This window comes from Pelodiscus sinensis, chromosome 3 (assembly GCF_052426305.1).
Source record: "Pelodiscus sinensis isolate ZL-2025 chromosome 3, ASM5242630v1, whole genome shotgun sequence".
NCBI classification, from domain to species: Eukaryota; Metazoa; Chordata; order Testudines; family Trionychidae; genus Pelodiscus; species Pelodiscus sinensis.
In genome coordinates this window covers 202,012,182-202,034,424 of record NC_143054.1, presented here as the reverse complement: position 1 = coordinate 202,034,424, position 22,243 = coordinate 202,012,182, and the positions used below count along the sequence as shown (strand labels likewise).

At 45.1% G+C, this 22,243-nt stretch overlaps 1 protein-coding gene across 3 annotated transcripts in view; it reads left to right on the top strand.

Moving 5' to 3' along the window:
- The window catches only part of MRPS5 (mitochondrial ribosomal protein S5), an 88,523-nt gene that overhangs the window by 44,682 nt on the left and 21,598 nt on the right, over window positions 1-22,243 (top strand). For all 3 annotated transcript variants that reach the window (XM_075925829.2, XM_075925830.2, XM_075925831.2), the window contains exon 6: window positions 13,009-13,099. In XM_075925829.2, the coding sequence (XP_075781944.1) occupies window positions 13,009-13,099 (91 nt within the window). The remainder of the gene's footprint in view (window positions 1-13,008; window positions 13,100-22,243) is intronic.

The window sequence follows — 22,243 nt, the reverse complement described above, 5'->3', positions numbered from 1 at the left end:
CCCTGGCTCCAGGCTAAAGGTTCTCCTGATGCATCTTCCAGCAATAGACCTGAATACAAGGGCCAGATTCCACACTTGATCTTTGTGCAAATCTCCCAAAGACTTCAGAGACACTTGCTGTGAATTAAGGGGAGTATAATGTCCTAAAAGGCAGGTTGGTGCTTCACTGACTTCTGGCCAGTTAAGTACATAGGAGTTCCTGCAGCTGAGACTTTAACTATAGAGTTGTGAATTGGCCTCTTAAACTGTCAGCCCAATGAAAAGCCTGCGTCTCTCCGAGTGCCACTATTCCCCCGCTGTTAGTATCCAGCAGCTCCATTAGTTAATGCAGTATACATCTAGCTCTATTTCTAACCCCGTTTCGAGAGCTGGGGAAAGCTTAGGACATTACGCTCCCTTTAAACCACAGCAGGTCTCCTTAAAGTCTTTGCGAGAGGTGCACAAAGATCAAGTATGGAGTCCAGCCTTGTACCTGGGCTTTCGTCCTGGCTGTGCCACTGGCCTGCTTCGATGAGTCACATTCCCACTCTGGGCCTCACTTTCCAAATCTGTAAGGGTGAAGGGGAGTGATTCTCACCGTGGGTAGCACTTTGAGAGCTCTCGGGCCTGGGAAATACAAGTTGAACCTCTAGTCCAGCAATATCCGTGGTCCGGCATGATTTTAGCGATGGCCGGATGGCCACTTATCATGGGGGGGACCAAGTTTCCCGCAGTCCCATAAAGTTTGTTGGCAGCCCCCAGTCCCGGCTCTGTGCTGTTGTTTAGCTCTAACTTACCCATGAATGTTTTCTCAGAGCCCGGGAATCAGCGGAAGTGCTGGTGATGCTGCTGGACAATATTGTTCTCCTGGGGTTCGGCAGACTCTCTGGTTTGGCACCGCTCAGGTCCCCAGGGGTAGAGAGGTTCAGCCTGTAGCAGTATTCTGCTTATACCATAACTAACCATTGACTTACGAAGCGTCTTGTTGTGTTCAGCGGGAAAGGAGGTTTGCTTTTAGGACCATCATTGCGTTTCTGCCTTTTGTGTCTTAGCCCATCTCTCTCTGCGCTTTCCCCTGAACAGTGGCTACCGCTTCCCCCTGCACTCTTCCCTCTCTATATGCTAACGTGATCAGCCATGAAATAGTTAAATGTCCACATCCGTGTCTTCATTGGGCTTTGCAGTTAATGTCCCAGGAAGATGGACGGGGTGACAGAGTGCTTCACATGGTTTCTTGCGTCAGGCTGGATTGGTGTAAACCCTGTTCACCCTGGGAAGTCATCTTCACAACCATTAGGACCAGAAACCCTATTAATATTTTTTAATAAAAGCTGAGAGTCAGCAGATTCGGAACCCTCATGGGGCCACTGCAGCCAATCAAATAAAAGCGTTAGCTATTTCCTGTGAGCACCATTGAAACAGTGCTTTAATAGAACCGAAGCACCATGGGGCTGGAAGAGCCCTTGCAGGCCCTGTGCTCAGGCAGTATGCCATCCCTGATGGCTGTCTAACCGGTTCCTAAAAACAGTAACCCAGTACCCAGACTGGCAGCAGCAGAAACTAAGACTGCCCAGTGTGATAGCTTTTTTTGTTTTCTCTTAACACTGCCTTTAAAGAAAGAGGCAGGTGCCCCAGTGCAAGCTTAAACTTCCAAGGAAGTGCATCCATTTCTCAACACACAGCCAGCTCAGATAACATTGATTCAGCTGCACCCATTATCATGAAAAAAGTGTATCTGGGTAATAAATGTGCAGGCCTGTGCATGTGAGCCCATGTAGCACAGATGGGTAGTGTAGTGTTGGAGCAGGTAAGTCAGCCCCACAGTTCAGGTAGCTACTAGATCTCCGTGCAGAATGCTTTCTTCGGGAGCTTCCATCGTGTCCTGAACGCTCGACACTGGCAGATAGGGCACTGTTCTCCGTGCCCTATTTGTTTCCTTTCCTGCTCCTTCTGGGCATTTTTCCATGCTGGAGCTACCACCCTGATGTCACATATGTCTCTCTCCAAACAAAAACAGCTGCAGCAGGCTGGCGACAAGTGTATAAATAAACCCAGCGCCTTGGAAGATACAGTCTCCCTGCCTCCGCTGTTCCCACGGCGGCCTGACTGCTGTGTTCTGTAACTCAGTTGTAAGTTCTTTGAAATAGAAGCTCTTCCTCTTCAGGTGCATCACATTGCCAGTGCCAACAGGGATTCTCATGACAGCAGCGTCAGGGCTGGCTGCGCTGTCGTGGCCCCATCAAGCCCCTCACCTTGGTCCTTTCCAGACTATTGATGGACCCCTTTCAGGCAGCTGATTTGTCTTGCGTACCCCCAAGTTTCACCTCGCTTAAAAACTGCTTGTTTACAAAATCAGACCTAAAAATATGAAAGTCTCACTGTGCACTATTACTGAAAATAGCTTATTTTCCCTTTTTCGTACGGTAGAATTATAAAATAGATCCACTGGAATAAAAGTGTTTTACTTACATTTCAGTGTATAGTATAGAGAGTCATTGTACGAAATGTCAGTGTGTACTGACTTCACTAGTGCTTCTTGTGTATCCTGTTGTAAAATTAGGCAGAGGTCTAGATGAGTTGATGTACCCCATGGAAGACCTTTGGGCATCCCCAGTAGTACACATACCTCTGGTTTAAGAACCACTGAGATAGGGAATGCAAAATGTCTTAATGATACCTTTATGAAGATTTCCAAACGTTGTTTGTATTTATCTAGTGGTTGAAAAAAACATCCTGGAAGCAGAAGTTTCAAATACTGGCTGTCGTACCAGGGCTGTCATCCATGGGTGCAAGAGGCAATTTTCTGTCTTTGTTTTTAGCTGCCTCTTGCCTCCCTGTCTTGTCCCCTTGTGTCACTTCTTCTAAATCTGTACCCGGTTGCCTCTTGGTTACAATGGCACTGGCCCATCTTGTGATATATTTTTTCCATACAGAAATGTTGAATTTGGAATTCATTGGCATTTGAAAGGTAGAGAGGGAGATTTGAGGTGAAAATAGGAAGTTCTCCTGACTCCATTAAAATGCATTGGGTAGACAGGTTGGGGTGGGGGGAACCAATTTTTTTTGCTAATATTGAAATAGCATTTTAAAACTACCTTGGCAATTGACAGAGATGTCCTGTGTGATTGAAAGAGGCAGGGGAGGTAGACTGAAAACTATGTCTGAGTTAACACACTAGCAGATCACTGATGGTTAATCTGAAAATGATACACCAGTATAGCAGTCCCAATTAAAATGCTCTTTCAAGCAGCCCTACAACCTGTTTTAGCTCTCTGCAAAGAAAGGGACAAAAGCAATTCCCCGTTGTACTAGTCCCTGCGTCACCAAAATGTGCAGCTAACTGAGGTTCACTGGCAGCTGTACTCCTGACCAGCCATCTGATGGTCCTTGTTGCCCTCTGCTAAATTGGCCACTGCTCTTTGCACTTAATTCCCCCTCCTCCTCCTGTCCTGGCTGAAAGGATAATCCTGTGGGACAGTGGCCTGCTATCTGTGTTATTGCTGTCACTTCCCCAGCTATTGGACCCTTCCTCTGCTCCCGTGGGAGGTCTCCGGGGGGTCCTGGGACCTGTTTTTTCAGACATGCGGGGTACACAGCTTCCCTTCAGTTGGACTTATGAAGGTCTGCACATCTGAAAAGCCAGCCTAAGTTGGACATCCAAAAATCAGAGGCCACTTCTGAAAATGTAGGTGACTGTTCTGTACCACCATTGAGTAGGTGGCAGAGATGGGAATAGCCTTAAGAATCCTGACTTGATATTGTCTCCTGGTTCACTTGTATTCCCTACTCTGTGTCCATCTGTCCTCTCTTCTAGTTAGTGTGAGCTCTGAGACTTTAAAGTTAGACTTCAGTAAGGCATCTGACACACTCTCGTATGACCTTGTCAATAAACTAGGTAAATACAACTTAGATGGGGCTACTATAAGGTGGGAGCAGAACTGGCTGGATAACCGTTCCCAGAGAGTAGTTATTAATGGTTCAGTCATTCTGGAAGGGCATAACAAGTGGGGTTTTGCAGGGATCTGTTTTAGGACCAGTTCTGTTCAATATCTTCATCAGCAATTTAGATCTTGGCACAGAGAGGATGCTTATTAAGTTCGGAGATGTTACCAAGCTGGGAGGGGTTGCAACTGCTTTGGAGGATAGGGTCATAATTCAAAATGATCTGGACAAACTGGAGAAATAATCTGAGGTAAACAGGATGAAGTTGAATAAGGACAAATGCAAAGTGCTCCACTTAGGAAGGAACAATCAGTTTCACACATACAGGATGGGAAGCGACTGTCTAGGAAGGAGCATGGCAGAAAAGGATCTAGGGGTCATAGTGGATCACAAGCAAAATATGAGACAATAGTGTGACGTTGTAGCAAAAAGCAAACCTGATTCTGGGATACATTAACACAAGTGTTGTGAGCAAGACACAAGAAGTCATTCTTCTACCACTCTGCGCTGGTTAGGCCTCAGAGTATTGTGTCCAGTTCTGGGCACCACATTTCAAGAAAGATGTGAAGAAATTGGAGAAGATCCAGAGAAGAGCACCAAAAATGATTAAAGGTCTAGGGAACATGACCTATGAGGGAAGACTGGAGGAATTGGGCTTGCTTAGTTTGGAAAAGAGAAGACTGAGAGGGGACATGAGAGCATCTCCGGGGCCTCTGAGGATAGAACAAGAAGCAATGGCCTTAAACTGCAGCAAGGGAGGTTTAGGTTGGACATTAGGAAAAACTTCCTACCTGTCAGGGTGGTTAAACACTGGAATAAGTTGCCTAGGAGGGTTGTGGAATCCCCATCTCTGGAGATATTTAAGAGCAGGTTAGATAGACACTTGTCAGGGATGATGTAGACGGTGCTTGGCCCTGCCATGAGGACAAGGGTCTGGACTTGGTGATGTCTCGGGGTCCCTTCCAGTTCCAGTGTTCTATGAGTCTGATTCTCTTTTTGTGGTAGGGACTATTCTTTTGTTCCGTTTGTGCAGCACCTGTTGTGATGTGGTCCTGGATTCTGGCCAGGGCTCATATGCGCTATAGTAATAAGCAGGGCTCGACAAATCAGTGTATCTACTCACCTATGGCGAGTAGATTTCAGCTGGTTGCCCAATTCACCGGCGGCGCACACGTGCGCAGTGCGGGGCTGGCGCATGTGCAATGCGGGGCTGGTGAGTGGATTTTACCACGGTTTGTCGAGCCCTGGTAATAAGCCACTAGGCTATTCTTCTTCTTCTGTTTCAAGGGAATAAATTTAAAAATCCACAACCCCAGAGCTGGAAACATTTTAGCATTGATTTGCACCTCCGATGAACTTGAGTAGCTGCGTCTCAACTCCGGACAGGGGTTTCTCCTATGGAAACATTAACAAACGTTTCCTGCTAGGTGGTGAAATGATCCTAGAATTGTTCCATTCCTCTTTCTTCACTAGGAAAAAAAAAGCCTGTGTATGTATAAAAGTTCACAAATGTTTCGTTGGCTCAGATTGTCAGCCTACGCGACTGACTTGGAATGCCTTGATTGATTAAAGTGTTGTGGTGTTTTGTAGGCTTACACAAAATAGGTTTTTGCTTTATTTAGATAGATGATGTGTGTCCAAAGAGTTGCTTCGCTGAGTTTTAATTCACTTAGCCCTGGTGAAGTTTTGCAGAATTTGTTTTCTAAAGATATTTCATCTTTGTTGTTGTGAGTAAACTAACTGAGGGTTCACCATAGACAGTGATATAATCAATAAATCATATACCAGATGTTGTCATTCTGCACGTTAAGTCATATTTTACACCACTCAGTGCAAATTTCAGACTTGTTTTTCTGGGTTACAATAATCGCTAGACAGTTAAGTTCCATCTGTTTTCCCCCATGGAAAGGGGATGAGCAGAAGTTCCCTTTAACTTAATACTTTCATGTCCTCTTTTCCTTTGTGAAGGCAGTTCTTGCTCCAGAGTGGTTGCCTGAAGTAAACAGACTTTCTTGCTGAGAATAAATTTACAGGAGACGTTGGTCATGGCAGCTGATCTGTTTAGGATGCCCACCGCCCAGAGCATTAATGCTTTGAAGAGAAATAAGCAGGAAGGTACAGTCTGAAAGGCCTTAGCTAGTGAGCAAAGAGAAGTCCAGGAGAACAGGTGACTAGCTACCACTGAGTCCTTGTTGAGTTCCTCAGGTACTTTCCATATGGGCAGTGTCTCGCACTCTGCGAAGCATCCCCGGTGTGTGATGAACGGCCTTCGGGGAAGAGGAGCCCGAGCACGAAGGCTCCCCAGGATGGTGACATGCAGTCTCGCTCCTCAGCTTTGCTTGCCTGCAGCCCCCCAATTTATACTTATGCAGAAAGTAATGAACCGGTCTCTCGTCCTCATTCTGCTGAATCCAGTCATCTGAAGAAGGGGGCTGTGCCCTCGAAAGCTCTTGATCCCATCTCCATGTCTTGTAAGTCTATAAAGTGCTACCAGACCTTTTGTTGTTTTTTAAGTTTATTCGAATTTTGTTGCAAGTAAACCAAGGTCCCTTAGAGGTCAAAAACTCCCTGCAGGGAGCCACCCCGACAGGCTGAATTGTGGGTAAAAGAAGAGATACCTGGTAGGAAATGTCCAGCTCTGGGGACAGAAAGGACAGTTACTCCAGCAGCCAAAACCAAGAGGGAACTGTCCCCTTTGTGCTTGCACAGCTGAAGCCTTCCCTGACTTCTCTGGGCTCTGCCCAGTTCTGTAGGAATGGAAGCACCTGCTTCCAAGCCAGGAGCACTTCCCAGCATTGCTGGGGGAGGGGGAGAGGCATCATCTTTCCTCGCTGGTCCATCGCACCCCAGGTGGCCCTTCTCTGTAGCAACAAAATAGACTACAGCCTCTCCTAGGGCTGTTTTGTTCGTGAGAAGCCTGCTGTCGGCACAGCATAAAATCCTTAGAAGCCATGAACTGCATCTTTCCGTGGATGGAAGTGTGTGGATTTTGAAGTTTATTCTCTAACTAGTGTGTCCAAAAAGAATGCATTTCAATTTGGTCACATCTCCGTTGCAGTAGCTAAAACTAAAATACTCTTAGAGCACCCAAGAGATCTTTGCTTTTGTGTAGCTTTATGGTGTGCTGTTGCAAGTGGCTTTCGCTCTTTCAGCTCCATGGCCAGGATGATCACCAGGTTAGATACTATGCACAGGTGTTGGGTAACATTGGAGCCTTCTGTCTGATAGATGGGGGAGGGTTTTTTTTAAATAGTCAAGGTATAACTATTAGATGGAGTTATAAAACTAACCATTGCACTGTACAGTAAGTACTAGAGCAGTTAAAGTCCATTTCTATCTGCTACGTTATATTTGAACAGCAGAAATGTTTTTAGGAGAAGCAGAAGGCTGTGTGGTTTTAATAGAGTATTATGGATTTCAGCTGATAACAGTAAGAATTGTGGGTTGTTTGAAATCTGTCAGCGGCAGCAGAGATTGCTGTCATCCAAGGCCAGCTGTGAACTCAAGTAGATAATTGAGTCCCATCATTTATATGGTCGGGAGTATGGGATTTGAAATAAACAAGCCTTGTTAGTAGCCATACTTTAAATAGATGGCATAGCCAGTGTGTCATTTGTACGCAGTGCCCAGTGTTCTCCTGTGCTGCTGCCAGGATGAAAGCTAACCTGCAAGGCTGCCGAGTTTGTCCTGCATTTGCCCTGCTTTTCTCTGCACTTCTGTGGAAGTGAGACTGCTCTCACCAGTGGTTTGTGAAGACTGGCTGGTTTAGCTACTGAAACAGAGTAGTAACATTTGGAGGTGGTACCATTTAAAAGAAGAAAAATCTGCCTTAACTTTTCCCTAAATGTAGATTAAGGTACAAACATACTGAGGATTCCTGTGAGCCAGCCCAGAGGTCATTCCAAAGACAAATTGGCCTCTTCTGAATGCTGAAGCATAGGGCTGTTTGTGGCAAGGTAGGATTTCGTGTCCTGGCCCTCCTGGGTGAGTTGGAGCTTTTGACTGAAACCCCATCCTGTACAAGGAGTGTAATAGTGGAGTCGATGACCTGATACGCAGATTCTGATAGGCTAATAGTATAAACCACACACATCCACCCCACCAGTAAATTTTTTAGCAGGTTGGCCAGCAGCCTGGTTCAGTCCTGGCTTGCTCTGGGTCCAGGACCTACCCCCCCCCCCCCCCCCACTGCAGCTCTGCATTTAAAGTGTATTAGGAGCCAGCTGGGCAGGCAGCCTGGCTCAGTTCCAGCTCTCACCAGGTCTGGGAACTCAGACCACCCCCCTGGAAAAGTGCTGCTGCCACCCTGCGCTACTGCCTCTGAGGCAGCAGTGCAGAGTGGCAGGGGTCTTCATGGGAGTGAGGCTGGAGCGCACTGGCTGCCGGTCCCACCCCGGGGAGTATAGTATAGTTGAGTAACTGATAAGAATTCATGAGGTTAATCGACTGTTCAATTAACCGAGATATAACATCCCTATTCTGTACGTCACTTTGCTCATCTGTCAATAATACTTCCGGGCTCACCTTGTTGTTTGCTGAATGCTTTGAGGTCTGAGAATGTAAGGTTCAAAGAAAGCCAAATGGACAGTGCGGCTCGTTATTTAGGGCTTGAGCTAATGAGGATTAATAGCTACGTTACATTTGACAGAGATAACATGCTGGTTTTACTCCTGTAAACGCAAGAGCTCTTCTCCTTTTACCTATAATAAAATCATTTTCTTTCCTCATAATATGAGGCCTTCAGTGAATTGTGTGGCCACATAACCAAAACAGTGTATAACAGTGCACTGCAGCACCTTGCCGCTCAGCAGGGTGAGATTTGGGAAACGAGACCTAGACCATTAATACATCAGCCTGGCATGAAAGCTTGTAAGGGGAGGTTGGAGTTCTTTTGACTCTTGCACACAGGAGAAAGAAAGCTCTAGAAGGAACCCGTGTGCAGTAATAAACAAATGCCCTTGATCAAAGACAGACTGAGTATTGTGCATGACACTGAAGCTGCCTCTATTTGTAGAAACTAGGGATGTTAGTGTGTAGTCACTTACATGATTAACCAGTAAGATTAACTGATAAGCCCATGTTTAACGACTATGCACCCGCTTGCTGGCTCTGTATCAGTGGTGGTGGGGAGTGGGATCTGGTTCCTGTGAGGACCGGGCTTATAAGCCAGCTCCCCTGCCTTGTACTTTTGCCTCTGGTAGAGAGGCATCAGTGCACAGGGAGGGGGTGGCAGGCAGGACCCTGTACATGCAGGAAGCAGCTTTGTAGCCCCTGGTGGCACACACTAAAAGTTCCCAATTTCCCACACTTCAACTATCAGCAGCTAAGCAGGTTCAAGACTACTCTATGGCTAAAAAGCCAACGGCCACTAGCAGCATGTGAACTCCATGGAGCTGCACTAATAGAAGCAGCAGTGCAGGGAATGGAGGGGGCAGGCGGCACCATGGAGGCATCCCTAGATCTGACTCCCAGATCCTCCTACAAAAATAAACCAAACCAATTTCTGATATTCCTTCTCTGGGTATGGCTTCATTGCACGGTCACCAGGTGGTCACCCCAGCTCTGGCATGATCCAGCTATGCTCGAGTTACTGGCCCCATGCTCCTGTCTCCTGGGCTTTAGTGGGCACATTAAGCAGTTTTTAGTGCTACAGTGAGCTTAGACGCTCTCACTCTGTCTTGGGCACACTGGGGAATCCTAGGAAGGCATTGGAAGACTGTCAGCATTCAGCTAGCTTGGCCTGAACCCTCACTGCAGAGTGTAGGAATTACCAGCCTTGGGCTTTATCCCACTCAGGCCAGCTAGCCTGAGTTGAGAACTTCTCCACACGGGGGACAGAAGTTTGTTCTGTGGATGGAGCTACGTAAAATACGTTGCTGGAGTTGGCTTTCCTCAAGCCAAGCTTGGTGCTGTCTTCACAGAGGGAAGCCAATGGGAGCAAATGCTCCCATCAGCTTCTGAACTGTCATTCATGCTTAAATTTGACACTTTACGCTTAGGTCTGAACAAAGACATTAATTATCTTACCCATTACAAAGATAGCCTCCCCAATTATCACCTCAATATCATTAGCTCACAGACATTTACCTCCCCCCCCATCCCCCTTCTGTTTTGAAATATGATTTGTCCTTTTCATATGTGTTCATTTTTTTGATTGTATCCTTTGGTATATATGATCATGCCAATTTTCTTCCACTATTCGATCTGAGGAAGTGGGTCTGGCCCACAAAAGCTCATCACCTAATAAACCATCTTGTTAGTCTTTAAAGCGCTACATAGTCCTGTTTTTTGTTTCAGCTAGACCAGACTAACACGGCTACATTTCTATCCGTATTCCTCATGGCTGTGAGGAGTACTGGCACCAACTGGAGCCACCCTAAGTATTCAATTTAGCGGATCTTAACTAGACCCGCTAAATCAAACACCAGAAGATCGATCTCTGACGCAGCTAGTGAACATGTGGCCTTAGGCTACAGCATCCCGATTTGTACTGCCATAATTCCTGCTTTGAAACTGTTGCTTTTCCTTCCTTTTTTATAAATATTTTATGGGATTTGGTTTGGTTTCAAAGAAGCGCTCTTAGTTTTTTTCATTTTTCCAGTGAAAGCTGAATTTAAATTTGTTAGCACTGAATAATGAATAAACTGAGGCAAGTTAGTTCAGGGTACACTCACTGTAAGTAAGGGTGAACATACGTCAGCTTAAGGGTTAGCATTAAAACTCAATTGAATCAGAGCCTGGTAAATAAGGGTAATTGTGACTTGATTTCAGTCTTTTTTTGAGCTGTGCTCTTGATTAAAGTAGCAAACTGTTAATTCTGTATTAATTAATTCTGTTGTATTTTAATTATGTGCTTTCAGCTGCATAGTCTAATGCCTGAGCAGAAAGGGAAATCTACTGTGGACTGTGTTCCAAAAAAGGGCTGTGTTCTTTGATTTAGTAAGTCCAAGGAAGAAGATAGAACATCCCTGTCCTCAGATTCTAACAGCCCTGGCTGTCTGTGCACATTATTGAGCTTGAAAGGCATTTACAGAGTTGGAAGGGAGATGTGCTAGCTCTGATTCTGATGGGTGACTGAACACATTTTCCTTCAGAGCTGCTCAGAAACAGCTGACAAGTGGTTTTTGAAATTGCTTTTCTTAAAGAGCCCATTCCATGTGTCATGATTGCCACCTCCTGGATAAGGGAGGAACAAGGTCTTCATGGATTCTGTAATTCCAAAATGCCATCTTTTTGAGACTGTGTATAGCCTCCAGCAATTAGTTACATAATAAATGAAATCTTTGTGATCCACTTCAGACTTCGTCACAAGTGCCTTGTGCCTGCAATGCTCCTTTGCCACGTACATTGGACAAACTGGACTGTCTCTAAACAACAGCATAAATGGACAGAAATCAGATATCAAGAATGGTAATGGGAACATTGTATCCTCCCTGGACACAGGGTTACAGATTTGAAAGTTGCCATTCTCAAGCAAAAAAACTTCAAAAATAGACTGCAATTTGAAACTGATGAGCTGGAATTCATGTGCAAATTTGACACTATCAGAATGGGTCTGAACAGGGACTGGGAATGGCTGTCCCATTGCAATAGGTGATTTTCTGCTTGAGGTATTTTCGACATCCATCCTGATTGAATTAGCTCGGGTGTAACTCTCCTATCTCTGTGCCACGCTTTTCTGTTTCTTTTTCTTTCCCTTCGTGCAACTCATGAAATCTTATGTCGTAATAAATTTTAGTCTTTAAAGGTGCCACCGGACTCCTTGTTGATTTTGGGATGAGCTATTCGTAAAGCTTAGAGAAGATAAAGATGATGCATCTCTAGAATGTGTGTTGAATTTAACATAATTACTGCAATGAAAACCAGACGTGAGGTTTTCAGAAGTTCTCACTGTCACTTTCAGTCTGTTCCCAGTGAAACCGATGGGAGTCTTCTTTTGTTTGTCAGTGGGAACAGAATGATGCCAGTGCCACATGTTTTTTACAGTCCTCGCCCAAATGTTGTGCTATAAGACTGATTTCCTGAGGCACCAATGCTAGAATTAAAAGGGCTGCACTTCTTGAAATATGCTTTATTAACTGTAATCCAGCTGTTACCGACATACTGTAAAGGAATCCTATGGGTGTTTCCAGAAAGCATACCCTTGTACAGGTGTCGTCGTCTTGCTCCTCTTTTTCCAAAAGGATAAGGAAAAGCCTTGCATGGTAAATGAACTGCCAAAAAAGCCCTCTTGTTTATGCATCATGGTACTATTGAGATACTTAATCAGGAAGTACCAGTAAGTAAATTAAAAAAAAAAAAAAAAAACCTCAAGTAGCAAAGGGTGGGAGAAAGGACTTATAGCCCCATTTTACAGACGGAACCTTGGGCACAGACTTCAAGTACTTCTGTGAGGGAGTCGGTGGCAGAGCCAGGAAGTGAGCCCAGCTCTCCTGGATTCCATTGCAGTACTTGGCCACAAGGCTGCCTTCTTCCTGAGGAATTTTATATCCAGCTATTCCAGAATAAGTGGCATTTTCACTGTACTCAGAAGTATTTGCAGAGTTTGTATTCATATCTTTGCCCCTGGAAATCAATTTAGCTGCCACTGCTTCAGTAAGTAGTTTGGGATCCCAGTCTTCAAATGGTATGAATCAATAACTTGATTTGAGCACTGTATATTAGAGAGTTTCTAAACTGTGTGAGTTTGAGCTTCTAAACTTGTGTGAAGCAAGATGTTAATGTCTCTTCACATTTTCATTCTTTTATTCTTTGCTGTGATATTTCGTAAGCAGGGTACTTGAAATTAAGTGCAAAGCTGATCATAATACAGGGTGTTCATTTATTATGTAACTAAACAGTACAGAGGAAATCATAGATAATGTTCATTTTGTTTTAGTTATGCCTCACTGTATTGCTTGTTTTATGTTGTGCACTAGGTAACAGGATTTTTAGCAGACTTTAAATCTTTATGCCTTAAAATCAGTTCCCATTCCAAATAATATTCATTCCCAAAATGTAGTATGTCTGAGGTATCTATTTTACAAATCTCTCTCAAGTAAAGTGACTAAGAGCCTTATAGAAAACTGCTTTGGTTTTTTCCTTTAGGTGAAAAATGTATTTAATATGACAGCAAAGGAAGGGAGAAAAAAATCTGTTAGTGCTCTAGTGGCTGTTGGAAATGGAAATGGAGCAGCAGGTAAGTGTAATAATGTATTTGAAAGATGCCAAGTGAATGATGCTCAGGGTAGGGCTGTGGGAAGAATGTTTTTAAATCACATTCATTTCAGGGTGGGGGAATATTAACATACATACAAATATACCACAAGAAAGAACAATAGAATCAAGGTTTGCAGTGGGAATATACAATCATTGATGATTACAAAAAAGTCAATCAGGGACACGTCTCTTCTGTTTTCTTTTACACAATACAAAGTAATATACTAACAAGATTAGAGTACAATAGTAAGTTACAACAGCCGCTCTTAATTCCTGAATGACACCGCCTATCTCCTTGGCAGATCAAAATGGATTATGTTTGATTTCCTTTTCATGCTGTTCCTTTTTGCTTTGGGACATCATAGTATTTATTATTAAAAAGGACCTCCAGAGCTGGGAGTGGTCATTACAATGATTAAAGCCATTAAGATGGGGAGACCAAACTGAGATGAATGCCCATGTTTTTAAAATAGATTTTACCTTCTCTAGTATATGCCGCACTTGCTGTAACCAGTGTCTGGCAGGCTGGTAGCACTGATTTCTGTACTCCTATGAATTTTTTCCTAGTTAGAAACAAACTTTTATCCAGTTGCCTTCTTATTTTTCTCACCCTGTACCTCAGAATAACCTGACCCAAGTATATTTCTTCTGGCTGAAGTTTAATGCCTGATTTACTAATGATCTTCTCAGCTACCTTGATTAGGATAAGTCTACAACATGTCCTAAGCTACCTTCTTGCTCACAATAAGCTTTGTTCCTTTGTAGAAATTTACTTTTTTTTAAAAAAATCCAGTTTCTGATGGAGTTCCTTTTAAATAGTACATCCAGGAATTTTATTGAAAAATAAAATATCTTGATGAAACCCTGGGTCTATTGTAGTCAATGGCAAAACTTCCATTGACGTCAGCAGCTCGAGATTTTACCATTTGTGTTTTTCTTCTCCTCTGCAGATGTTTATATCGGTTTCTTCAACATGGAAGAAAATTACTATGTATTAGGGCATCAGCGGAAACTAACTGTAGATAAAGTGCTGTCAGTTGTACAAAGAAAACTGAAAAAAATAGAAACATCAGATTGTGAAGTCTAATAATTATTGGCTGTGGACAGGTGCATTTGCAGACAAGTTTTTACAAGCTTCTCAATGCAAGAAGAGTGGAAGACAAGAGGCTGGCTAGAGGGATGTGGTGGGCTTAATTTTTTTCAGAGTGGGACTTAGCTTCCAAACGTTTTGGAAGTGCAGCATTAATGTCATGATGGTGCCTTCGAAGGAGGCATTAGCAGTTTTAAGATAGACATGGCCCCAGTTGCACAGACATCGTCTTTGCAAAGCAAAAGGGAAGAGATCTAGTGTATTAAATCTCCCTTTCTGGCCATATGCAAATGAGAGCATCTTAGGGAAAATAAGCCACCAGTGAAGCTGAACCAGTGTTAGCACTGATGGGGGCCCTAATGCAGCCCTGATAGTTTCTGATGTTTTCATCACTGCCTTGAGCTTACTGTGGAGAAGGGCTAATTAATAAATGCTGAAATCCACCTGAGACATGTCTGCACTTGAGTGCCTGCTACCTCAGCGGGACTGGAGAAATAAGCCTTTTTCTAGCTATCTAGGGTGGGCAAAGGCAGTTTGTCCAGCACTTTGTGTAGTGTGAATGGGCGTCTGGGGAACTGGGTGCCATGTGTCCTCAAAAATCCTCTCCTGAAACAGGGCCAAAGAAATATTCCCCTTTTAGCCCCAGTGCTGGTATCACTGCCTCGTGAATAGAATTGACTCTGACGCCTGGTGAGCACACACTTTTTGTACTGCTCTAATTGCCATGTACGAGGATGATTTCTCCTGATCTGGTTAAACCAGTCCAGCCTGAAGTGTGGATTCCATTACACAGATATTGAAGCACCTGAAGTGGGTTTATACTTATTTCCCTTCCCCATATGGGAATCGCTCTAGGGATATAAAGCACCTTTGTGCGCCTTTCATATGCACAGTAGAGTGCTGTACTACTTGAACGATACCACTATTCAACTTTTTGCATAGACAAGCCTTCCTAGGCAGTTTGCTTAGCCCCAGCAAAATAATTGTTTATAAGAAAAAATGAACCAGTGTACTCTTTATAGCACATTTCTATGTAAAACGAGGGGAAAACGTTCCATAAGGCACCTATGTCTATAAACACTTTCATCTGTCACATTGTGTTTTTAAAACTGAGATACCAGCAGCAAGTAAACTTACACTGAGAATATAAGGTTGAGATAGAAAAGTGCTCACCCTCTCTAAATAAATGCAAGTTTCACCTCTAACGGTTCTTGTCAGTTACAAAAGGTGTTCAAACATATCTGTCCTCTAACAGTGCCTTCTCCCCTCAGCAGCCAGGGCAGGACATTTATTGGGGCATTGGACTAAACTGGGAAGACAAAGCAATACTAGACAGACTTAGCTTTTTGTCATGATGAGCTCTCCAAACAAACTGCACGACTGCCCTTTGCTATGCTGAGATTATTTATTCTTTGCCAGTTCTGTTTCATGGGAGTTAGCTGTTGACCTTGTCTCTTATCAGAAAGGCCAGGGCTTTATAAAGCCCGTTAGTAAGCGACCAGGGAGCTTTGCGAACAGGGGCAGCTAACAGGGAGTTTCATGAGAGAGTTTAGATGGCGAGTTCAAAGGGGGCTAGGTACACTTGACATTCTTTAAAACTTTTAAACTAAACTAAAACCAAAACTACCTGATTTAAATAAAAACCCTATCAATAATCTAATTATCTGTAGGAGAGAGGGAGAGAATGCAGGCAGAAGCTATCTGCAGAGGGCTATCCTGTTTATTGCACCCAATGTAGCATGTACAATTACCTGCTCTGTGGGTGGGTGGCGTATGTGTGCATTCGGTTCAAGGAGCTCCTGTCCCTCAGAGACACGTACAGGATTTAGAGGCCAGGGTGGCTGAACTGGAGGAGCTAAGGAAAGCACAGAGGTACGTAGATGAGGCTTTCCAGGGCACTATAAAACTGTCCCACCTCCAGTCACACAGCCCCTGTGCTAAGGAGGATGAAAAGCTCAGGGAAGGAGAACATTCAATTGGAGCAGAGGGAAACCATCCCATAGTTGGGACCCTTCTTCCAGATGATGTTGGGGTATTCTCTTGCACTGACGATACCTCTCCGGAGTAGGGAAATCCAGTAATTAGGAAGAGGCAGGTGTTAGTAATGGGGGATTCGATCGTTAGAAACATAGATAGCTGGGTTTGCAATGACCGGGAGAACTGTACAGTGACTTGCCTGCCTGGTGCAAAGGTTGTGGATCTCTCGAGACCTCTGGATAGACCTGTGTAGTGCTGGGGAGGAGTTGGTGGTCGTGGAACATGTAGGTACCACTGACATAGCGAAGGGCAGGAGAATGGTTCTGGAGACCAAATTTAGACTGCTAGGAAAGAGACTGAAATCCAGGACCTCTGTGGTGGCATTCTCCAAAATGCTTCCAGTTCCACCGCAGGGCCAGGTAGGCAGGCAGAGCTTCAGAGTCTCAATGCGTGGATGAGACGATGGTGTAGAGAGGAGGGGATTTGATTTATTAGGAACTGGGGAAACTTTTGGGAATGGGGAAGCCTATACAGGAAGGATGGGCTCTACCTAAGCCAAAATGGAACCAGACTGCTGGCACTTAACATTAAAAAGGTTGTGGAGCAGTTTTTAAACTAAGAGATGGAGGAAAGCCAACAGGTGCAGAGGAGCATGTGGATCGGACAGAGACATCTATTAGGGGAGGTTCTATTAATAGAGATGCTCTGTGTTCTAGTCAGGAAGAGAGAATGGAAGAATGGGTCATATCAGATGACACAATCAAATGAAAAAGAGTCTAACACATCAGGAAATGGCAGACCTAAATAGTGACACATTTTTAAAGTGCTTATACATAAATGCTAAAAGTCTAAATAGTAAAATGGGTGAACTAGAGTGCCTAGTTTTAAAGGAGGGTATTGATACAATAGGCATCACAGAAACTTGGTAAAATGAGGCCAATGAATGGGACGCAGTCATACCAGGGTACAAAATATATAGGAAGGACAGAACAGGTCATACTGGTGGGGAAGTGGCACTATACTTGAAAGAAAATGTAGAATCAAATGAAGTAAAAATCTTAAGTGAGCCAAAATGTTCCATAGAATCTCCATGGATAGTAATTCCATGCTCCAATAACAAGACTATAGCAGTAGGAATATATTATCAACCACCTGACCAGGACAGCAATAGAGACTATAGAATCAGAGAACACTAGAACTGGAAGGGACCTCGAGAGGTCATTGAGTCCAGTCCCCTGCCCTCACAGCAGGACCAAGCACCATCTACACCATCCCTGATAGATGTCTATCTAACCTGCTCTTAATTATCTTCAGAACTGGAACTCTAGAGATTTCCAGAAAGCGTTTGACAAGGTCCCTCACCAAAGACTCTTAAGTAAAGTTAGTTGTCATGGGATAAGAGGGAAGGTCCTCCCATGGATTGGTAGCTGGTTAAAAGACAGGAAACAAAGGGTAAGAATAAATTATAAGTTTTCACAGTGGAGAGAGGTAAGTAGTGGGGTCCCTGCAGGGGCTGTCCTGAAACCAATTCTATTCAACTTATTTAGAAATGATCTAGAGAACAACAAATAGTCTAGCAGCACCTTAGAGACTAACAAAACATGTTGATGGTGATATGAGCTTTTGTGGGCACAGCCCACTTCTTCAGATGACTGGAGTATTAAAAGCCCAGATCCAAGAATAAATAGGGGAAGCGGTGTGGGGGGGGGGGAAGGGGGTATAGTGTATTAGAGTGTTCATATTACATGAAGCTGAGAGAGGAGGTGCAAATTGTTCTTAAGCACCCATTGTTTGTTTGTTTGTTTGTGTTAAGTCATTCGCATGTGGAAGGTCGTGTGCTCGCCAGGTAATATCTTTATTCAGACCTTTGTGATGGGTCCCAAACCTGGACATGAAGTTAAGTTCCAACACTTCCCTGTGTATTTGGCTTGTGGAATTGGTCTGAAACAGCACAGTGACTTTGAGATCCATTAATGAGTGCCCGGACAGGTTAGTGTTCTCCAACAGGTTATTGTGTGTTGCGTTTTCCGATATCTGATTTGTGCCCATTAATTCTTTCCCATAGAGACTGTCCTGTTTGGCCAACATACACGGCAGAGGGTCATTGCTGGCATTTGATGACATTATGCATGTGCAGTTAAATGAGCCTCTGATGTACTGCCTGATGTGGTTGGGTCCAGTGATGAAATTGTTTGTGTAGATGTGTGGACAGAGTTGGCGCTGGGGCTGATTGCAGGGGTGGGTTCCTGGATAATTATGATGGAGGTGTACTGCGAGGTTACTGGAAAGAATTTGTTTGAGGTTAGGGGGTTGTCTGTAAGCAAGGGTTGGCCTTTCCCCCAAGGCTTGTGAGAGTGAGGGATCATTTTCCAGAATAGGTTGTAGATTGTTGATAATGCATTGGAGGGGTTTAAGTTGGGGGCTGTAGGTGATGACAAGTGGAATTCTGCTGTTTTCTTTTTTGGGCCTGTCTTGAAGTAGTTCATGTCTAGGAAATCTTCTGGCTCTGTCGGTCTGTTTTATCACTTCTCCGGGTGGGTATTTCAGTTTTAAGAGTGCTCTATATAGATCCTGTAGGTGTTTGTCTCTGTCTGTGGGATTGGAGCAAATCCAGTTGCATCTTGGGGTTTGGCTATAAACAATAGATTGAGAAATGTGTCTGGGATGGAAGCTAGAGGCAGGAAGGTAAGTGTAGTGGTTGGTAGGTTTCCGGTATAAGTTGGTGGAAATGCATCCGTCATGTAATTGGACTGTAGGGTCAAGGAAGTGGATCTCATGTGGACTGATCCAGGCTGAGATTGATGGTGGGGTGGAAGTTGAAATCCCTGTGAAATTCTTCAAGGGTCTCTTTCTTGTGGGTCCATATGATGAAGATGTCATCGATGTAGAGTAAGGGTGATAGAGGGCAATTGCTGAGGAAACGTTCAAGGTCAGCCATAAAGATGTTCATATTGTGGGGTCATGTGGGTGCCCATGGCTGGGCTGCTGACTTGAAGACACAAATTGTCTCCGAATCAGAACAGAGGGATGGCAAAATTTGCAGATGATACCAAACTGCTCAAGACCAAAGCAGAATGTGAAAAGCTTCAAAAAGATCTCACCAAACTAAGTGATTGGGCAACAAAATGGCAAATGAAACTTAATGTTGATAAATGTAAAGTAATGCGCATTGGAAAACATCATCCCAACTTTATATACACAATATGATGGGGACTAATTTAGCTACTGTGACACTTTGGTTTGGTGATATGATGGGAGCCTCAAGAGTTAAAGCCGACTACCCAGTGAAAACTGGATGATGGTGAAATAAATGATTTTTATTAAGTGGAATGATTTTTTTTAATCAAAACTAACAATTAGCAAATGGTTTTTTAAACTAGCAATTGCCCAATGCTTTTACAGGGTAGAAAACCCTAAACTTAGCTGTACTTAACTACAGGCAGTTCCCGGGTTACGTACAAGATAGGGACTATAGGTTTGTTCTTAAGTTGAATTTGTATGTAAGTCGGAACTGGCTCCAGATTCAGCCGCTGCTGAAACTGATCAGCAGCTTTCTACAGGAAGCCCTAGGCAAAGTTGCTCTGCCCCCGGCTTCCTGGAATCAGCCTGATCAGTTTCAACAGCGGCTGAATCTGGACTCCTGGGACAGAACAGCTGGGGTGCTGCCGGGTAGGTCCCCGCAGGACCAACCCGGCAGCACCCCAGCTGCTCTACCCCAGGCGTCCTGCAACAAAAACCTGGTCTGCTGGAGGGGGGGGGAGCGCACTAGCTGTGCCCCCTCCCCCCCAGCAGACCAGGGAGACCCGAGCAAAGCCGCGGAGGTGCAGAGGTCCCGCCGCCTCTGCGGCTTTGCTCCTGTCTCCCTGGTGTGCTGGGGGAGTCCCACCCAGCACTGCAGGGAGACCCGAGCAAAGCCGCACAGGCGGCGGGACCCCGCTGTCCGTGCGGCTTTGCTCCTATGCCCCGGAGCAAAGCCGCAGAGGCGGCGGGGTCCCCCGCCTCTGCAGCTTTGCTCCTGCACAGCAGGGAGACAGGAGCAAAGCCGCAGAGGCGGGGGACCCCGCCGCCTGTGCGGCTTTGCTCCGGGGTAAAGGAGCAAAGCAGGGAGACAGGAGCAAAGCCGCAGAGTCCCCCCCAGCACACCAGGGAGACCCGGAGCAGCTTTTCTCGCCCCGGAGGACGTGGTGGCGGGACCGGTGCGCTCTGGGCAGTCCCGCCGCCCGCGAGCTCCGGGACGAGAAAAGCCCTGTTCGTAAGTGCGGATCCGCATAAGTCGGGGACTGCCTGTAATCACAAACTTCTTTTTTTACAATTCAACTATACCAAATCACTGTTTCTAATTTGCTTAAAGAATATTCAAAAACAAAGCCAATATAATGATAATAAAAACTCCGTCCAAAGCCAGCCCCTCTACGGTTATTTTAGGGCAGCTGGTGGAGTTAGTCATAAATCTACTTTTACAACTTAACAACTCCGGGACTTCTATTTCTAACACTTATACTTAGCCTAAATACAACACTACTACACAACACAAAATTATACAATTTACAGTGTGGTTAACAGAACTTAGATACACTTTACAGAATTACACAGTGAAATTAACACAATTTAACTATTAATTAAACCAATAACCAATACATTTAAGCAATACTTGCAAATCCAGCAACGATAACAACACAAAGACACACTAGAACTCGGAGCATGCTCAGGACTCATGCACCCCTATATTTGATTCAAAGGGTGGGGAGGCAGCCTCAGGGTGATCAATCCTTTAGCCGGGCAAAAAAAGACACGTGCCCTCAATATACAGAACCTCCGTCGAACAAAGGGGTAGAGGGTCTTTTATACAAAAATTCGGCATCTTATTGCCTCTGGTGTAAATCCTTGGTACGCCCACATCTGGAATACAGGTTGTACCTCCCTGGTCCAGCACCCTCAGGACCTGACTGGTCCCGAACCAGGCAATTTGCTGGACTGGCGGAGATCAATGTAGTGTGTGGGGGGAACGGGAGGGGAGGGGAGGGGAACCGCTTCCCCCTGGTTCCTCAGGGGCTCCACTTTTCCCCAGGCAACTCCACTGCCAACCAGGGCTCTTCTCTCCCGACAGCACCGGGAAGGGAGCTCAACTTTTCACTTGCTGCTTAGCTGCCACCTGGGGCTCCACTCTCCACACAGTGGCAGGGGACTCCACTGCCATTTGGAGCTTCTCTCCCCTCATTGGCTTTGCTGCCACCCAGGCTCTGTGCTCCTGCTGGTGGCTGGGGCACCACGCTCCCCCCCAACATTCCTCCAGGAGCTGCACACTCTGCCCAGCAGCCCCACTCTCCCACATCAGAGCTCAGTGCTGCACTGAGCAGCTCTGCTACCACTTGGGGGCTTCTGTGCTCCTTCCAGTGTTTCTGCACTTCCTCCCCCAGCACCCCCGCTATGGCCGGGGGCGCCACACTCCCCGCTGGTAGATGTATTGCTGCTCTCAACCATGTTGGGAGCTACGTCCTCCTCTTCCCCCCCCCCTCCCTGCAGGGACAAGGGTCTCTGCATTCTTCCCAGCTGATCCGCTGCCCCCAGGGCTCCATTTTGGCCCCCTAGTTTGGCATCACTCCTGGCCCCAGCCCAATGGTTTATCCCCATGATTGCTCTCAGTGGGACACTTGAGGATCCTGGACCAGGGAACTCTGGATTATGGAGTTTCAACCTCTACTGTGTACACATGTGGCCACCTCATCTCAAAAAAGAGATCTTGGCACTGGAAAAAGTTCAGAAAAGGGCAAGAAAAATGATGAGGGTTTGGAAAGGCTGACACGTGAAGAGAGATTAAAAAGACCTGGGCTTTTCAGCTTAAACAAAAGGAGACGAAGGGGGGATAGGATAGAGGTCTATAAAGTCATGTCCAGTGTGGAGAAAGTGAATAAGGGAAAGTTATTTACTTGTTCCCCTAACACAAGAACTAGGGGTCACCGAATGAAATTAATGGGTAGCAGGTTTAAAACAAACAAAAGGAAGTTTTTCTTCATGCAGCACAGTCAGCCTGTGGGACTCCTGACAGAGGAGCTTGTG